The 15694-nt window shown below is 41.5% G+C and overlaps 1 protein-coding gene across 1 annotated transcript in view; it reads right to left on the bottom strand.

Moving 5' to 3' along the window:
* Nucleotides 1-1496: 1496 nt before the first annotated feature.
* The window catches only part of METTL24 (methyltransferase like 24), a 79902-nt gene continuing 65704 nt past the window's right edge, over nt 1497-15694 (bottom strand). Inside the window, 1 exon segment of the mRNA XM_080664092.1 lies at nt 1497-2306. Coding sequence (XP_080520218.1) covers nt 1992-2306 — 315 coding nt within the window. The 3' untranslated portion in view covers nt 1497-1991.

Genomic DNA, 15694 nt, shown 5'->3' with positions numbered 1-15694 from the left:
TGCCCTGTACAAAGGGGGCTTTCAGTAATGCCCAAGTCTTCACGATTACGAATTAAAAATCTTGATATGGTTGTGTATACATCTGGACACTTAAGATCATACTTCATATGTTAATGTATAAGAAGGTTTAAAGGATTGAATGTAAAAAAACATTTACTGTATAGACTTCAGTGTGTAGGATTTTTATGAAACAAATAAATAAATAAAAGAGAATCTGTGACATAATCCAAACAGGAACTGGATTAAAAGTTAACTTTGTTTGGGAGGCTATGCTATGCAAATCAACAGTATAACTTCAGCGTTCTCATGGGCCCTTGTACCCCTGAAATTCCTGTGGACAGGGAAAGCAGCTGAACTGCAGTTACAAATCACACTTAAGCAAGCTGGTGCTCCCACCTCAGTGGCTTTTATTAGTGTACTATGGGTTTTAAAACAGAAACCTCATTTATGTTTTTAAAAATCATCACTAATTCAGAAAGTCTTGTTTCTTTTGAACCCAAATTAGTGAGATGATTCAACTCTAATATATTTTGGTTCCTCACTTGAGGAATGATATTTTCAAACCACTGCAGAAACCAAAAAGCCAACCCAGGGAATGTCTCAGGTAGAAGTAGATTTTTTTAAAAAAAATGGGAAAGGGAATAAAGTTTAGTAGTAACCAGTATCCTATTCCTGCCCCAAATTTCTTGAACAAATATGTATGGCATGGTTTTCCTGCTCTGTTGGTATGTAAAAAGTGTCAGAAAATATAATTAACTTATAATAAAATAATAATTTGGTTTATTCTATACTACATAATTAATTTATTTGAAATAGGAATTTTGAAAATTATTCATGGGGGTAGATGTCTAATCCTGCAAATAGAACTAAAAAAGATCACTTAAACTATTGAGAACCTGTATTTTCTGCTTAAAAAATTTTTAAAGTAAAAAGGATTGGTGCTATGGAAACACTGTGTAAGCATCCCAGGAAAGAGACTGGCCCTCCCATCTTTGAGACCATGTTCGTGTGTGTGTGTGTGTGTGTGTGTGTGTGTGTGTGTGTGTGTGTGTGTGTGAAGAATCAATAACATAGGCAAGTCTGTGGTTGAGAAATCAGGTGTGAAGTCAGAAGAGGCAACAATAAAGACACTCAAATTCTGCTTTGTGCTTAGTTCGTAGGAACAGATGGGGATTTAAGGCTGCTATGAAAAGAATGCTGAGTTGCAGCTCTTGACCGTCTAGTCTTAAACTCAGTGACAGAATTTGGTGTGTCTGTTTCCAGATACCAGAACCAGCAGTTCTTATAAAACCATGGCATAGCCTCAGCAAAGGCTCGAGAGGAGTGATGGAAATCCACAAGGTGTAAAGGACATTCCTGACCAGCTGAACAAGGAGAACATGGAAGAGGTAACTTCCAGTCAAATGCAAGGTCCTGTGTTAAACAGCAGGCTACAAACCGAAGAGTCTCATCAACCCGGTGAAAATGGGAAATGTATGTCATTTCTTTTTCATTTTGGTGAATTCATGGATTATATAGGGTGTCCCCCAGAATGTATACTCACCTTCGAATGATTATTAAGGCGGTGTGTATTAAAATACATTTCATTTTCAAAAGTGAGCTATCAGCTGTTGAAGTGTGAATACATTTTTTTTGAGCACCCTATAGAAACATAATGAACTTTAGAGAAAACTGAGGTGAGCGTGGGGTTATCTTCCAAATAAAAATGAAGGAAGACGAGCATCCCCACGCTGTCAGAGGCAGACAGGCAAAGGGCCTGGCCTGGGCAGATGATGGCTGACTCCTGTGGCGTTCCCGTGTCCACCCCTTCAACAAGTGGTAACTGTGCCCCACCTCATGGCAGGCGCCAGCCCACATGCACCACAAAGGCAATAACAGCGCCTGCCTCAAGCAGGTAACAGGCTAGTGGGAGCCTGCACAACGATCATTAGAATCATGGACATACTCCGCTCTGCAAATATCTCCTTGAGTTTTTGATGAGGCCCTGCCTCCTATTTCCACCTGGTATTTACCCAACCAAGAGTATAACAGCTACTTGCGTTGAAAATGTCTTTCTTCAGGAATAGCTGAGGTTTAGATAAATCCTTGTAACTGTGAAAAAGCCTGAAATCGTTTAGTTCCAACTCTTTGAGGAGGCTGTACCAGAACCGCACGACACTGCTGTCGCTGCCGCTGACCTCGAACCCGGGCCAGTGGAGATGGATCTCAAAGACGAGCTGTCCAATCTGTTCAAGGACATCTTCCAGAATAAGATTTTCCAAAACTTTCCATTCTGCGCTCTCCAGATCTGCTTTGAGAACATCAATCTGTAACATAAGGACAAACGGAGATCAGCATATTCAATAAGCATGGTTTAAAACGCCGTTGTGCTATCAGGAGCATCACCATTGAACTACCTCCCCAGAAAGTAGGATTGTTCAAATTTTAGACTTAAAGGTCTTTTTCAGATGGTCACTTATAAATTTCTAACCTCACTCCACACCAAATATTAACATACAAATAATGGAATGCCAGTCAGAAGTCACAATGGACCCTCGTACTTTCTGCCCAGTTGGAACAGATGCCCGAGAAGGAGATGCTGGACTGTGTGTATCTCGAAGCTCTGCGCCCACAGCCTCTCCCCAGAAACCTACGTGCTGCACAGAGGAACCAAGTGTGTCCAGACAGAACGGTGGCCTGCAGGGGGCCTGACAGAGGACTGCTGGCTGCAGCGACCACCTCACAAACGGTACCCCCTCTAACTCCACCAGGACTGGAAGCCAGGGGAAGAGTTCTCAGGAATACTGGACTTGTAAAAAAATAATATTATGTCATGATTTCTTTAAAAAGTATATACCAGCACAGAATTCTTTTTTTTTTTTTAAGTAAAAATACCATTCTCTGTTCATTTAATGAATACAAATTCACATTCTGGATGAGATAAATATGGAAAAAAGAGTAGGATGGTAGAGATTTTACAATTAATTAAGGTATGAGAGTCAGCTCCTTTTTGCTGGCTTTGCATAAAATCCATTCGAATAACAGAAAGCAATGAAAGCTAATTCTTTACTGAGCGCCTATATGGGCCTGGCACTATGCTAAGTGCTTCATCTTGCAATATCCACGTACTCGCCTCAATAATTCTGAAAGGGTGATTCTCTTAGTGTCCCTGTGTAGAGTTCAGGAAGCAGACTCACAATAACCCATCCCGTCACACAGGTGGAGAGGCAGAGGTTGAAATTACAACCAAATCTGTCCCACGTTCTTAACCACTACACAATGCTGACCCTCCATAAACCATAAGAGGAAAAATAGTAACTCGGAGTCCCCTAAAAGGCTTGGGTTTGAAAAATAAGGTGCTACTGGAGAGTGAGTATAGGTCTGTGAGTAGAAGTATTGTTATCAACATCACCGTTTTACATTTGCAGAGCACTTTCCAGCTGAAAGAATTACTTTCTACATCTATCATCTCAGTAAAGCAGCCCCATCAGCAGACAAGGATTTAGTAAAGCTGACTTCCAAGGAATAAAGAGAAGTGGAAGGGGATAATTAGACCACCAAGGAAGGTGACAACATTCAGACACAGACTAGAATGAAGAGGATGGAGGCATCACTGCCGTAGAGCAAAGGCCGGCTCCCCAAGAAGTGACAGCACCACAGTAAGCAGCCCTTCAGGAAGTGCCGACTGTAGTCACCATATCCAGCCCATGAAAGTAGAATATTTTTGCCTGTGTAGAGGGATGGATAAGGACCAAAACCAACTCTGCCCCAACCTCTCCTCTCTCTCAGCACAGGGCTGTTTGGTAAGTTTCTCAGGTACAGCTGAGTCATGAGGCTCTCAGTGCAGTGGTAGCATTTCTTGTGGGATTTCAGAGGTGGATGGAGAAGATGCATAGAATTTAGACATAATTGCTCCAAGAAAAGGGTCTTTGCCCAGCATCCTGAGATCCTGGGGGAGACACTTTCATCCTCTTGCCTTGGATAGTACCTCCGGGTCCATTGGAGAAAAAGGGATGATGATAACAACCCCAAGATTACCACGAGGCCTAAGAAAAGGGTAGATATCTATAAACCAGCTGGTTGGTTCAACCGTTTCAAAATGAAAGAGGAAAACTTAAAACAAACAAAAAACAACTTCCTTTTCTGAAAGAAACAGAGCAAAGACAGGTTCTATGTGAACATACACAAGGCTAAAATAATTCTTGTCAATTGGATGCAATCGAATTAATTTGCCTTTTTTTCATCTCTGTGGCCTTGGCACTTGCTTGGCTTTGTTTAATTTTTGAAGTCTCAGACAGAATATTCCTGAATGAGGGTAATTAACTTGCCAAAAGAGATATTTTATCAAAACTTCAAAACACTTTCTAATTGGTACAGAAAATATCCAAAACCAAAAATCAACAATTGTTATGCCAATTTACATAGTCAAGAATTTCTTAAGTTCCTTATAGATTTATTTTTTTACTATGGTTTTCTGTGAGTTTGCATATGTTGAACGATCAATAAATCAAAGCATTTAAAGGGACAGGGTAAAGCTAATCAGCCTAAAATTGGCCTACAAACTATAATTATGAAATACAGAGGAATGTACTTAACATATTTTTTTCCAAACATTTTTAAGATAAGCTGTTAATCAGAAGTTATGAGCAACTGGAAAATAACCAAATTATTAGGCTAAATCATAGAAAATATATGCTTTCTTTGGAAATCCAATTTTCATTTATAAAACACTAATCCATTCTAAAGATCAAAAATTATATTCAAACATGACAACAACCACACCCCCTTTTGATGTCCATGACTGAAAATACTCCACTTCCATCCGTATTGCACAGGTTGGTCTATCTCACGCAGCCCAGGTGTAGTGCAGCACGAGGAGCACAGATAGCCATCTGCTATGATTAAAATATGGTTTTCTTGAGGAGAAACCAAGATGGCGGCATAGGTAAACTCCTGAACTTGCTGCCTTGCACAACCACTTCAAAACTACAACTAAAAGACAAAGCGGACGTCATCCAGAACCACAGGAAGGCTGGCTGAGTGGAAATTCTACAACTAGAAGGAAAGAGAAAAGTACACTGAGACTCAGAGGAGCTGCAGAAGTAAAGGCAGAGGTATGGAGGCGCGCACGCAGAGAGGGCTGGCAACTGAGTACGCGGCTGGCTTTTTCAACCCGCAGGGAGACACAAGCTCCCGACTGCTCTGAACTCCAGATCCGGGCGAGACTCTGGAGACCCAGACTCATACGGGGAGAAACTGGACTGTCTGGCAGCTGGCGGAACTCGAGGGTGGCTTTCTCTCAGAGGTGCCTGCAGCAATTACCAAGGGACACTGAGACCCGAGGGCCTCTTTGGGCAGGGCTGATGGGAAGCCATTGCTGTTTGCTCTGTCCTGAGACTCTGCCCCATACAAGCTATGCGCAGAGGCTTTGCATATGAATGGCCTGGTCCTTTGAAATCTAAACTTACCTAACAAACTGCAGCTGAGTCAGAGAGACCCAGAACATCCAAAAGAAGGCCCAAGGCCCCACAGCAGCTTGCATTGCTTCACAGCTGGGCCTCATCTAGGCACCTCCAAAACCCAAACAAAGTAGAGGAATCTGCAGATTTCTCCATAGCTCCTGCTGGGTGGCCTCAGGCAGAGGCTAAATGAGCACCTCCTTGGAGATCCAAGAGCCAGTGTACCCAGGGGTCAGAGTAGGACCATCCAGATTACAACTCCATAAGGGACACACTCAGGGGGCAGACTCAGTGAGCACCAAAGCCCCACTGAAGCAAGTCTTGCCTCATAAGGGTGTCTCCAGCACAGAAGTTCTCCCATCGTAAACACAGCTGATCCTCATAGCCAACTGGCATGGAGGTCAATTCCTCCCAGTAATACCAACAACAATCAAGGCTTAACTACAACAAGACTCTTGCACACAGCCCACAAAGGGGTGCACCAAGAGTGTCCACCTCAGGTAACTGGGGAGGCTGAGCCACTGGGCGCTATAGGACACCTAGCTCACAAAGCCACTCTATCAATTCAGGGAAGCAGCGAAAATGTGGAGACAAAGAAACAGGTCACAAATGAAAGAAATGGAGGAAAGCAAATGACTGGATATAGAGTTCAAAACCATGGTTATAAGGTTTTTCAAGAATTTTCTAGAAAAGGCCGATAAATTTAGTGAGACCCTCGAGGATATGAAAAAGGACCAACTAGAAATTAAGCATACACTGACTGAAATAAAAAATAATATACAGAGATCCAACAGCAGACTAGAGGATCACAAGAATCAAGTCAAAGATTTTAAATACAAAGAAGCAAAAAACACTCAACCAGAAAAGCAAAAAGAAAAAAGAATTCAAAAATATGAAGATAGTGTAAGGAGCCTCTGGGACAACTTCAAGTGTACCAACATCTGAATTATGGGGGTGCCAGAAGAAGAGAGAGAGCAAGACACTGAAAACCAATTTGAAGAAATAATGACCGAAAACTTCCCTCACCTGGTGAAAGAAATAGACTTACAAGTCCAGGAAGCGCAGAGAACCCCAAACAAAAGGAATCCAAAGAGGACCACACCAAGACACATCATAATTAAAATGCCAAGAGCAAAAGACAAAGAGAGAATATTAAAAGCAGCAAGAGAAAAACAGTTAGTTACCTACAAGGGAGCACCCATACGACTGTCAGCTGATTTCTCAACAGAAACTATGCAGGCCAGAAGGGAGTGGCAAGAAATATTCAAAGTGATGAATAGCAAGAACCTACAACCAAGCTTACTCTACCCAGCAAAGCTATCATTCAGAACTGAAGGGCAGATAAAGAGCTTCACAGATAAGAAAAAGCTAAAGGAGTTCATCACCGCCAAACCAGGATTATATGAAATGCTGAAAGGTATTCTTTAAGAAGAGGAAGAAGAAAAAGGTAAAGATAAAAATTATGAACAACAAATACATATCTATCAACAAGTAAATCTAAAAACCAAGTGAATAAAAAATCTGATGAACAAAATAATCTGGTGAATATAATAGAATCAGGGGCATAGAAAGGGAGTGGACTGACAATTCTCGGGGGGGAAAGGGGTGTGGGGGATGTGGGAAGAGACTGGACAAAAATCATACACCTATGGATGAGGACAGTGCGGGGGGGGGGCAGTAAGGGCAGGAGGTGGGGTGGAAACCTGGTGGAGAGGAGCTATGGGGGGAAAAAGAGGAACAACTGTAATAATCTGAATAATAAATATTTAATAAAAAAATAATAATAAAACATGGTTTTCTCTTACACTGTGATTCTTCTATTTCTAGTATTTCAGAATGTTCTATTACTACTATTTTGCAAATAAAATTTCCATTATTACTGCATAATGCACCCACTATTATTGTTGTTATAAGGCTCTAAACATCTCAAGATATGCCAATTGTAATACACTAATACCAGTTTTCTACAATTGTGGCACTAAAAATAATGCAAATGATCATATCAGAATATTCAAGTTCAATCCTAATACAGTTAGGTTAAATAGAGTTTCTTGAAAACAACAACAACTGTTAACTGTCTGTAATCTCCTGAATGACTGAAGACATTCTTGGATAGAAGGGTCTCAAAGAAGGTAGATGAAACAACGTTTTGGTATCATTTCAGAGGCATTAAAGGGTTTAATCATAATTTTAACAGTTTTATTATTTTTTAATCCCCATCTGAGGATATTTTTTCCATTGATTTTTTTTTAAGAGAGAGTGGAAGGGGAGAAGGGAAGGAGGAGAGAGAGAGAGAGTGAGAAACATTGATGTGAGAGAGACACATAAATTGGTTGTCCCCAACCAGGGTGGGGATCAAACCTGCAACTCAGGTACATGCCCTTGACCAGGAATTAAATCCTTGACTCTTTGTTTCCCAGTCTAATGCTCTAACCACTGAACCCCATTAGCAGAGCTCAATCATAATTTTAAAATAATTATGTCAATACAACTGCTTCCTGCTTTTTGGATTAATTATGAAAAGTTGTTTTTAATGATTCAAGTAAATTCAAGCTTTTATGTATCAAGTCTACTTAAAGCAAGATACGTATATCTGCACCTACAAAACTAAAGCTGAACACATTAAAAAGAGGAACATGTTCTTGTAGGAAAATAGAAGAAATTAATCTATCTTAAATGAACAAGAGGATTAAAAGTCTCTTTAAGAGCCTTAGACTTTAAACCCATTAGATCAGGTTCAATTATCACTGTGGGCTGGCAGAAATGTAACATGACAAGATTTATGTTACCACCGGCGGAAAGGAGATAAGACTCACCCTGCATATTATGAGACATATAAAGGGCTACTCTAAGCTAATGTAAGGCCAATTCTGAAATAATAATAGAAGAAAACAAGTTTTATGTAGTGATCAGCTCACAGAAATAACCTCTGTAGGGGAGCAACACTCAGCAAATGAATTTAAAAAAAATAAGGAAAATATTTACACACAAAGACTCTCTTTTGCCACATCTCCAGCCTGTTCCAAAGGCTGCTGAGCAAGTGTCTGGACAGGATCAAGTGATGAAATGCAAGACCTCAGAAACCCAGGTGAGGGCAGGTCATTGGTGAGCTGGTGACACATCAAGAAGCCAGAAGTCAGCAAGGCTATGGATGACATACAACAGCAAGGAAGGAAGCAGCGCCAATTCAGGCAAGATTGAGGTGGCAGCAGGGACCTACCTGGCCATGGGCAGAGTCTGCAGGACCAAGGACAGCACCAGGCCGCAGCTTCAATTTCTTTATTTCTACCCCACTTCCCTGGGCAGCTAAAACCAACACACAGCCTCCCACCTTAAACAGAACCCCGTGCCTTTAAGCTACATCACCTGGTTCATTTATTTTTCTGACCTAATCATATTCATGCAAGCATTCTCAAGTGTTTCCAGAAGGAGATGGGGCATAAAATATAAACATGTATAAACTATTCCTAAGTTAACAGATGTGTAAACAAATAAATGACCAAGAAAACACCCAAATAAAATGTTCCTCAGCCAGACATGTTCTTGGGGTTCAGTAAGAGGGAGGCCTTCGAGGTGGGACCAAGTCAATCTCAGAGCATGGTGAGGCCAGCAAGATGACGTAGGCTACATAAAACATGGCCCAAGTGCAAAAAGCAAGCACTGATTTAGGGGGACACACAATGACCTCACTGGGTGATTTAGATACTTTTCAATATACTGAAATATGAGTTATAAATAACACTGTCCTGGGGGTGAAAATTATGGAAGGATCAGCAGTGAGTGAAGGCAAGTGTCAGAAGACAGAATTGAGAGGAGATGAGGGAATAGCAACAGGTCTTGTGGGTGGGGAGGGGGCGGTGCTGTATGTCAGGGTCACCTTGATGGCCTCCACTTCTGGACCCTGGATGGACTCCTGGGGAAGTACATAACATGGTTTCCACTCCTTTGTTGACATGCCTGATTCCCCTCCCCCCCCACCCCCACCCCTCAAGACCTGTTGCTATTCCCTCATCTCCTTTACTTGGGCTGTAAGTTCTTCCAGAGCAGGACCTAACTCCTCTTTGGTATCAAGTTTCTATGAGAGTTCCTGGCAGGCAGTCCGTGTAATATCCTATCAGATAACAAATCCTGTCTGCTCTGCTTCTGTAACTTCTTACACCTGGCCCCTCTTCTCTACCCCTCACTTCCACACCATGATCATCTTACTTCAGAATGCACTGACTGGAAGGGAGGAGGGAGGAATCAAAGATTGGAAGTTAGGAATGAGGGCAGCTATGGATTCCATCGGCCTTCTCTGCATACATGGTGTTGGGGTCTTGATTAACAACACTTTATGAACCCTACCCGTTAGCCAAACGCAGTTCCTTGCTATTCCTCGAAATGCCATGAAATGTCTCACCTTGATCCTTTCTTCATGCTGCTTTCTCTGTGTGGAACACCAACAAAAGTTCCTGCTGGTCACCACCTCTCCCCTCCACCCACACACATAGAGCCCCACAGTCTCCTTCAAGCACAGGCTGAATTTCATTTTTTTAAAGAAACTCAGGTATTGTGGTTATTAAGAAATCCTCACCCTCAGGATCTAAAGAAGAAACAATCATCTAAGAAGGAGTTATTTACCATATTCTGACAAGACTTGGAAATACATACAAATTGTTTTTCTCTTCTTGGATATTTAACTGACGATCTGCAAGGCTCCCATCCCAAACATGGTCTAGTTAATGATTCCAACACGGGAATAAGGAAATAGATGACATCAATATGTAATTCTACATATGGCATGCAGTTTTTTGGTTTTGTCGTGTTGTGTATGATGCAGGGACTTATTTCGATGTAAATGCATAGGAATGTTTAGGAATGCTACATAGCGGAGCTGTGCTGTCCTGTACAACTGCCACTCACCACGTGTGGCCATCTAAATGTTAATTAATTAAAATAAAATACAATTAAAATTTCACTTCCTCCACCACATTTCAGGTGCTCGGTAGTCACCTGTGCTAGTGGCTACCATACTGGACAGTGCGGCCATCGGACATGTCCATCGTCACACAAAGTTCTGCGGGACAGTGCTGCCAGGGTCAGTGCATCAGAGCCTCCGGGAGGACTAGTGAATACTGGTACACAGCTTCTGATTCAGCAGGTCTGGATTGGGGCCTGAATATGTGCTTTTCTACCAGAAGGCCAGTTGATGGTGATGCGGCTGGTAACTGAACCTTATTTTAAATGCATTCCACAGATTCCAGTGTCTTTAGTTACCCATACAGAGTGGTGTCCCTGTTGAAAAAGTTATTCAGAGTTGAAGCCTTCTATGGAGAAGTGGTTAGTGGCAGTGCAATAGACCAGCAACCCATGCCTGTTGGAGGTTAAAGTCCCCACTTCAAAGTTCTCTGTTCTTACTCAGCAATTCCTAAAATGCTCAGCAACGTTCTAGTCCTGGGATCGCCACCCTTCCTCTGGATTCTCTGGGCATTTCCTTATTGCCTCCTCCTTTGTTCCAGAACCATGCGAATTCTTCTCCTGCCAGGATCCTCATGACCACTACGCTGCACTCTCCTCCCTTCCTCTCTCAGCCCGGAAATGTGCAATGCATTCCCCAAAAGGGGCTACAAGATCACATAGTTCCTTTCGCCTGAAAAAGGTGGGTTTGAGGCATCATTTAATGAAGTTGGCTCTCTTCTTTATCTATTGCATACTAAAGTCTACAGCCTTGGGCAAACTACGGCCCACGGGCCGGATCCGGCTGTTGTATCCGGTTCTCTTGCTCTCCCCTCCGCTCCTTTACTTTGAATTTATATTAGTTCACACAAACACTCCATCCATGCTTTTGTTCCGGCCCTCCGGTCCAGTTTAAGAACCCATTGTGGCCCTCGAGTCAAAAAGTTTGCCCACCCCTGGTAGCATATACTTCAAAGCCAGATACTGACATTATTTTAACTATTCAATAAATTCTATGGCTGTAAGTTTTTACTGAAAGCACAGATGCATTTTCTTGAAGAAGTAAAGCAAAATTCAGTCAGAACTCAAGTAGAATGAGAAAATAAAGATATCTTTAGTCTCATAATGCCCCCATAATAACATTCACTTTAGAAAATTTTAAGTTGAATGTGTCAAGTCTTCCCCCTAAAAAAGAATTATAATGTAACTAGGGCAGATCCTAGCTTTCTGGAGCTTGAAGCTTATTTAATTTGAGGACCCTCTTTAAGAAAAAGAATACATCAGTATTAGCTGGTTTGGCTCAGTGGTAGAGTGTCAGCCTGTGGACTGAAGGGTCCCGGGTTCAATTCCGGTCAAGGGCATATACCCAGGATACAGGGTGGATCCCCAGTAGTGGCCATGCAGGAAGCAGCTGATCCATGATACTCTCACATCATTGATGTTTTTATCTCTCTCTCCCTCTCCCTTCCTCTCTGGAGTCAATAAAAATATTTTTTTAAGAAAAAGAAAACATCATTATAGAATACAGAATTAGGTAAAAATAATTTCTGGTTATAATTAAGACATATGCACAAGTCCCAACCTAAGAGAAAAAAGAGGATTAAGTGAAAGCAAATTATGGTATAAACAGATGTATGGCTAAAAGCCAGAAAATAAAAGGTTTTTTAAAAAATCCTGCAAGAAAAAATACAAGCAGTACCAGTTTTGAACCTTCTGTTAAATTTATGTAGCGATTAAAATGAGAAGAGAAAGAAACATTACACACAAAAGGATTAGTACTGACCACCGCGTAACGATATCGCCCATACAATACTCAAAGGAATGTGCTAGTCAGACGTAGGTTATATTAAAAAAAAATCTCACCTTAGGGAATATGTTAAGACAATGACTTGTCGAAATAAGCATTTATTGGCTCTCACTGTATATTGCTAAAAAGTCCCTAACATTTGCTTTAGGTGTGCCATCCCTCAGGACACAATATCTATCTTTTTTTAAAATCTTGTATCAACTGGTAATAAAAAAAAGAAAAGAAAAACTAATAAGCAACTTTAATCAAGCACTTGCTATGTGTTCAGCCAAGCAGCATGCTAAGCGCTTTACATATAATGTCCAAAGCAATCCCCAATGAACACAGCAAATGAGTGTTTTATCATCCACATTTTACAGTAGAGAAACTGAGGCCTATGTAGGTCACACAGTTTGTGAGAGGTGAAGCCTAAACCAAATCCAAGCAGTTTCCATAGAAACCTGAGCTTCAGAGAAGTTCATCAACCCACCCAGATCACACAGCTACTGAGTAGTAGAATCAGGATTCTAACGGGGTCTGACTTCAAAACGGAAGTTCTTAACACCAGGTTCTTAACACCAGGGATACTCTCACAATAGGAAAGGGTCCAAGCACAAAATATGACATTGTCAAGGGTTTCTGGACTTACAGCTCCTTTTGCGAAAATGAGAGACAGGGAAAAAATAATGTGAAATATTTATTAATTTAATAAGTCTTTTATACATTTTATTTTTCAATTACAGTTTACATTCAATATTGTTTTATATCGTTTCAGGTGTAACCACTATAGTGGGCAAACTTTTTGACTCGAGGGCCACAATGGGTTCTTAAACTAGACCGGAGGGCCGGAACAAAAGCATGGATGGAGTATTTGTGTGAACTAATATAAATTCAAAGTAAACATCATTACATAAAAGGGTACGGTCTTTTTTTTTTTATTTCAATAGTTTTATTCATTTCAAACATTTTAACAAGAAGAATGTAAACACTAATTATTATAATTTGAAACTTCAAAAAATGGAGGAATCATAGCACAATAACATACCTTATATTGAAGATGGCAAAGGCAAAATAAAATTGCCTAACAAAGGAAAGGTACAAAAGCCTTTCAAATTAAACTTAAATATAATAAAATAATTTAAAACTAAAACAAATAGAAAAGAACAAAATGTGTAAACAGTAAATTAAACATTTTCTTTAGTGCAACTTACAAATTATGCCCGGGACGTAGATGTAGATGGCAATGTAGACTGGGTTGAAAGGTTTTTGGTCTTTAAAACATCAGCTTCAGTGGGAACAGTGTTGGTCTCCTTTTTAGCTAATGCTCTGATACTGTGCTCTCCAGGGGCGTGTCTCCCTACATCACCACGATAACGTGTCTACGCATTCCCAGGGTGATGTCGGGGGACGCGTCCGCGGGCATTACAAGGAGCCTCTGGAAGATTGAGAGGTTGTTCCTTCTACTGAATGGGGATATAAATCCGCCCACTCAGAAGAAGGAGCTGCAGCCGTGTTTCCTGACGTTGCCATGTTAACACTGCTGCTGGTGAAGGAGTGGAGGGGAGAGCAAGAGAACCCTCCGCTCTTTCGGCTCTGCGGGCCGGATAGAACAGCCGAACGGGCCGGATCCGGCCCGCGGGCCGTAGTTTGCCCACGGCTGGGTTAGACTCAGAGATACAGAGAACAGACTGATGGTTGTCAGGTGGGGGCAGGGCGGGGCTGGGTGGAAAAAGAGCAGGGATTCCGTAAGTCTTTGTTGAGCTCCTGGCACGTGCGTGGCCCACTTCCTGCCATGTTTGCAGGTGAAAGGCAGCAAACAGGTCTGCCTGCAGGCAAGCCATGCCCATGGAGCAGTTGCAGCATATTTTGTCATTGGAACTCGTGCCCTCTCCTCTTATTCCAAGTACTTTGAATAAACATTGTCATTTATATCCATTTCATAGCTTTCCTATGACCAAAAGGGGCTGGGACATTTTCTTTGTCACTTCATGTTTTATCAAGTTTCATACAATTTTTAAAAATATTTTTAATGTTTTTGTTGATTTTTAGAGAGAGAGGAAGGGAGAGGAAAAGAGAGATAGAAACATCAATGAGAGAGAATCATTGATTGGCTGCCTCCTGCACGCCCTGTGCTAGGGATCAAACCTGCAACATGGCATGTGCACCGACTGGCAACCTCCTGGTTCATGGGTTGATGCTCAACCACTGAGCCACACCAGCCAGGTTAATTTACCCTACATACAGCTACATGGCAAGATGAGAGCTGACCTTCCTGAAAAATATGACCTCTCATTGCATTTTCATGCTCATATGAATTTAGCAGAAAGTTTGTATTTTTTCATGTTTCACAAGATCTATTGATTTACATCTGGCAATCTCAACTGCATAAGCAGGGGTGACTGCAAATCACACACAAAAAATGAAAAGAAAGAAATGAACATAGCACATATGGGAGAGTGGAGGAGTCATTTCAACATTTATCAAGATGAAAGTGTGTAAGAGCCTCATTCATTTGACAAGGAGCAGGCCAAGGAAGAGGATGCGAAGGAGAAGGGGGGTGGGGTGGAGAAGAGACAGCTTCTCCAATTGCTGCGCCCCTTGTAGAGGACTTCTGGTTGAAATATCCCCTCTCCTGACACCTTTCTTAGTCCTCAAGTCCCACAATAAGAACAGTCGGATGGCTGCCTAACAGAATGAAAAGATACCTTTACTACCTTGTTGGCTATGGATTGACATGTGGGAGATTTGACAGATGATAATCTTTGAAAATCATTCAAATCCCTGTACTTCTAACTGAACCAGAGCGATCAATACATATACTGGATTTTTTTTTTTTTTAAAGTCTGTGTGTTGGCCCAGAACAGAGAGAGTGGAGGTAATCATGAAAGTTTTATGGATTTCAACCAGGGACTGCATCATCTTGCTTGATTTCAGTGGTGGCTGTTTTTATAATTTTTAAATCAAGACTCCCAGAATTCTCTGTCTGGCTTCTTTAAAAGAATTGCTGGTGCCTGGGAGGCTTCCGCCTGGAGCCGGTTCAGTTTTATTGGAGCTGGAGGAGTTTTCCAGATGGCATTTTTTTCAGTAGAAACAAAGGGTAGGATGCAGTGTCCCTAACAGGCGTACACCACTTATGGAGCTTGGTGGCCAGTCTATTGTGAACCTGGCGCCATGAACGCCTTCCCTTAAATGCATGCTGTATATTTCAGGAAGTGGGTGGTTTCAGGGAGGCATTTTACAGGCACCAAGGAATGGTCTGAATCATGTTAAATAGCCTACCTGTTTCTTCCTGATAATGTAAATGACATTTGAACTCCCACAAAACCAACCCTCTCACAAAACATTATTGTAGCAAGTTTAAGTTCCCTCAGTTACTAATGATCCTCATACTGGCGTTTTCCATAAATGTCTAAATGGAGAAAAATGTATTCTAATCGTCTTGTTTCTGATGAGGGAAGGACAAGCAGCAGCATCTTGGTTCTTCTGAAATGAGCTGCCAGATTGGGTTGAGTTCCTTAGTAACTGGAAGGTTAAC

The sequence above is a fragment of the Plecotus auritus genome (assembly GCF_963455305.1).
Source record: "Plecotus auritus genome assembly, chromosome: 4".
NCBI classification, from domain to species: Eukaryota; Metazoa; Chordata; class Mammalia; order Chiroptera; family Vespertilionidae; genus Plecotus; species Plecotus auritus.
This window is presented reverse-complemented; position numbering and strand designations above follow the sequence as displayed.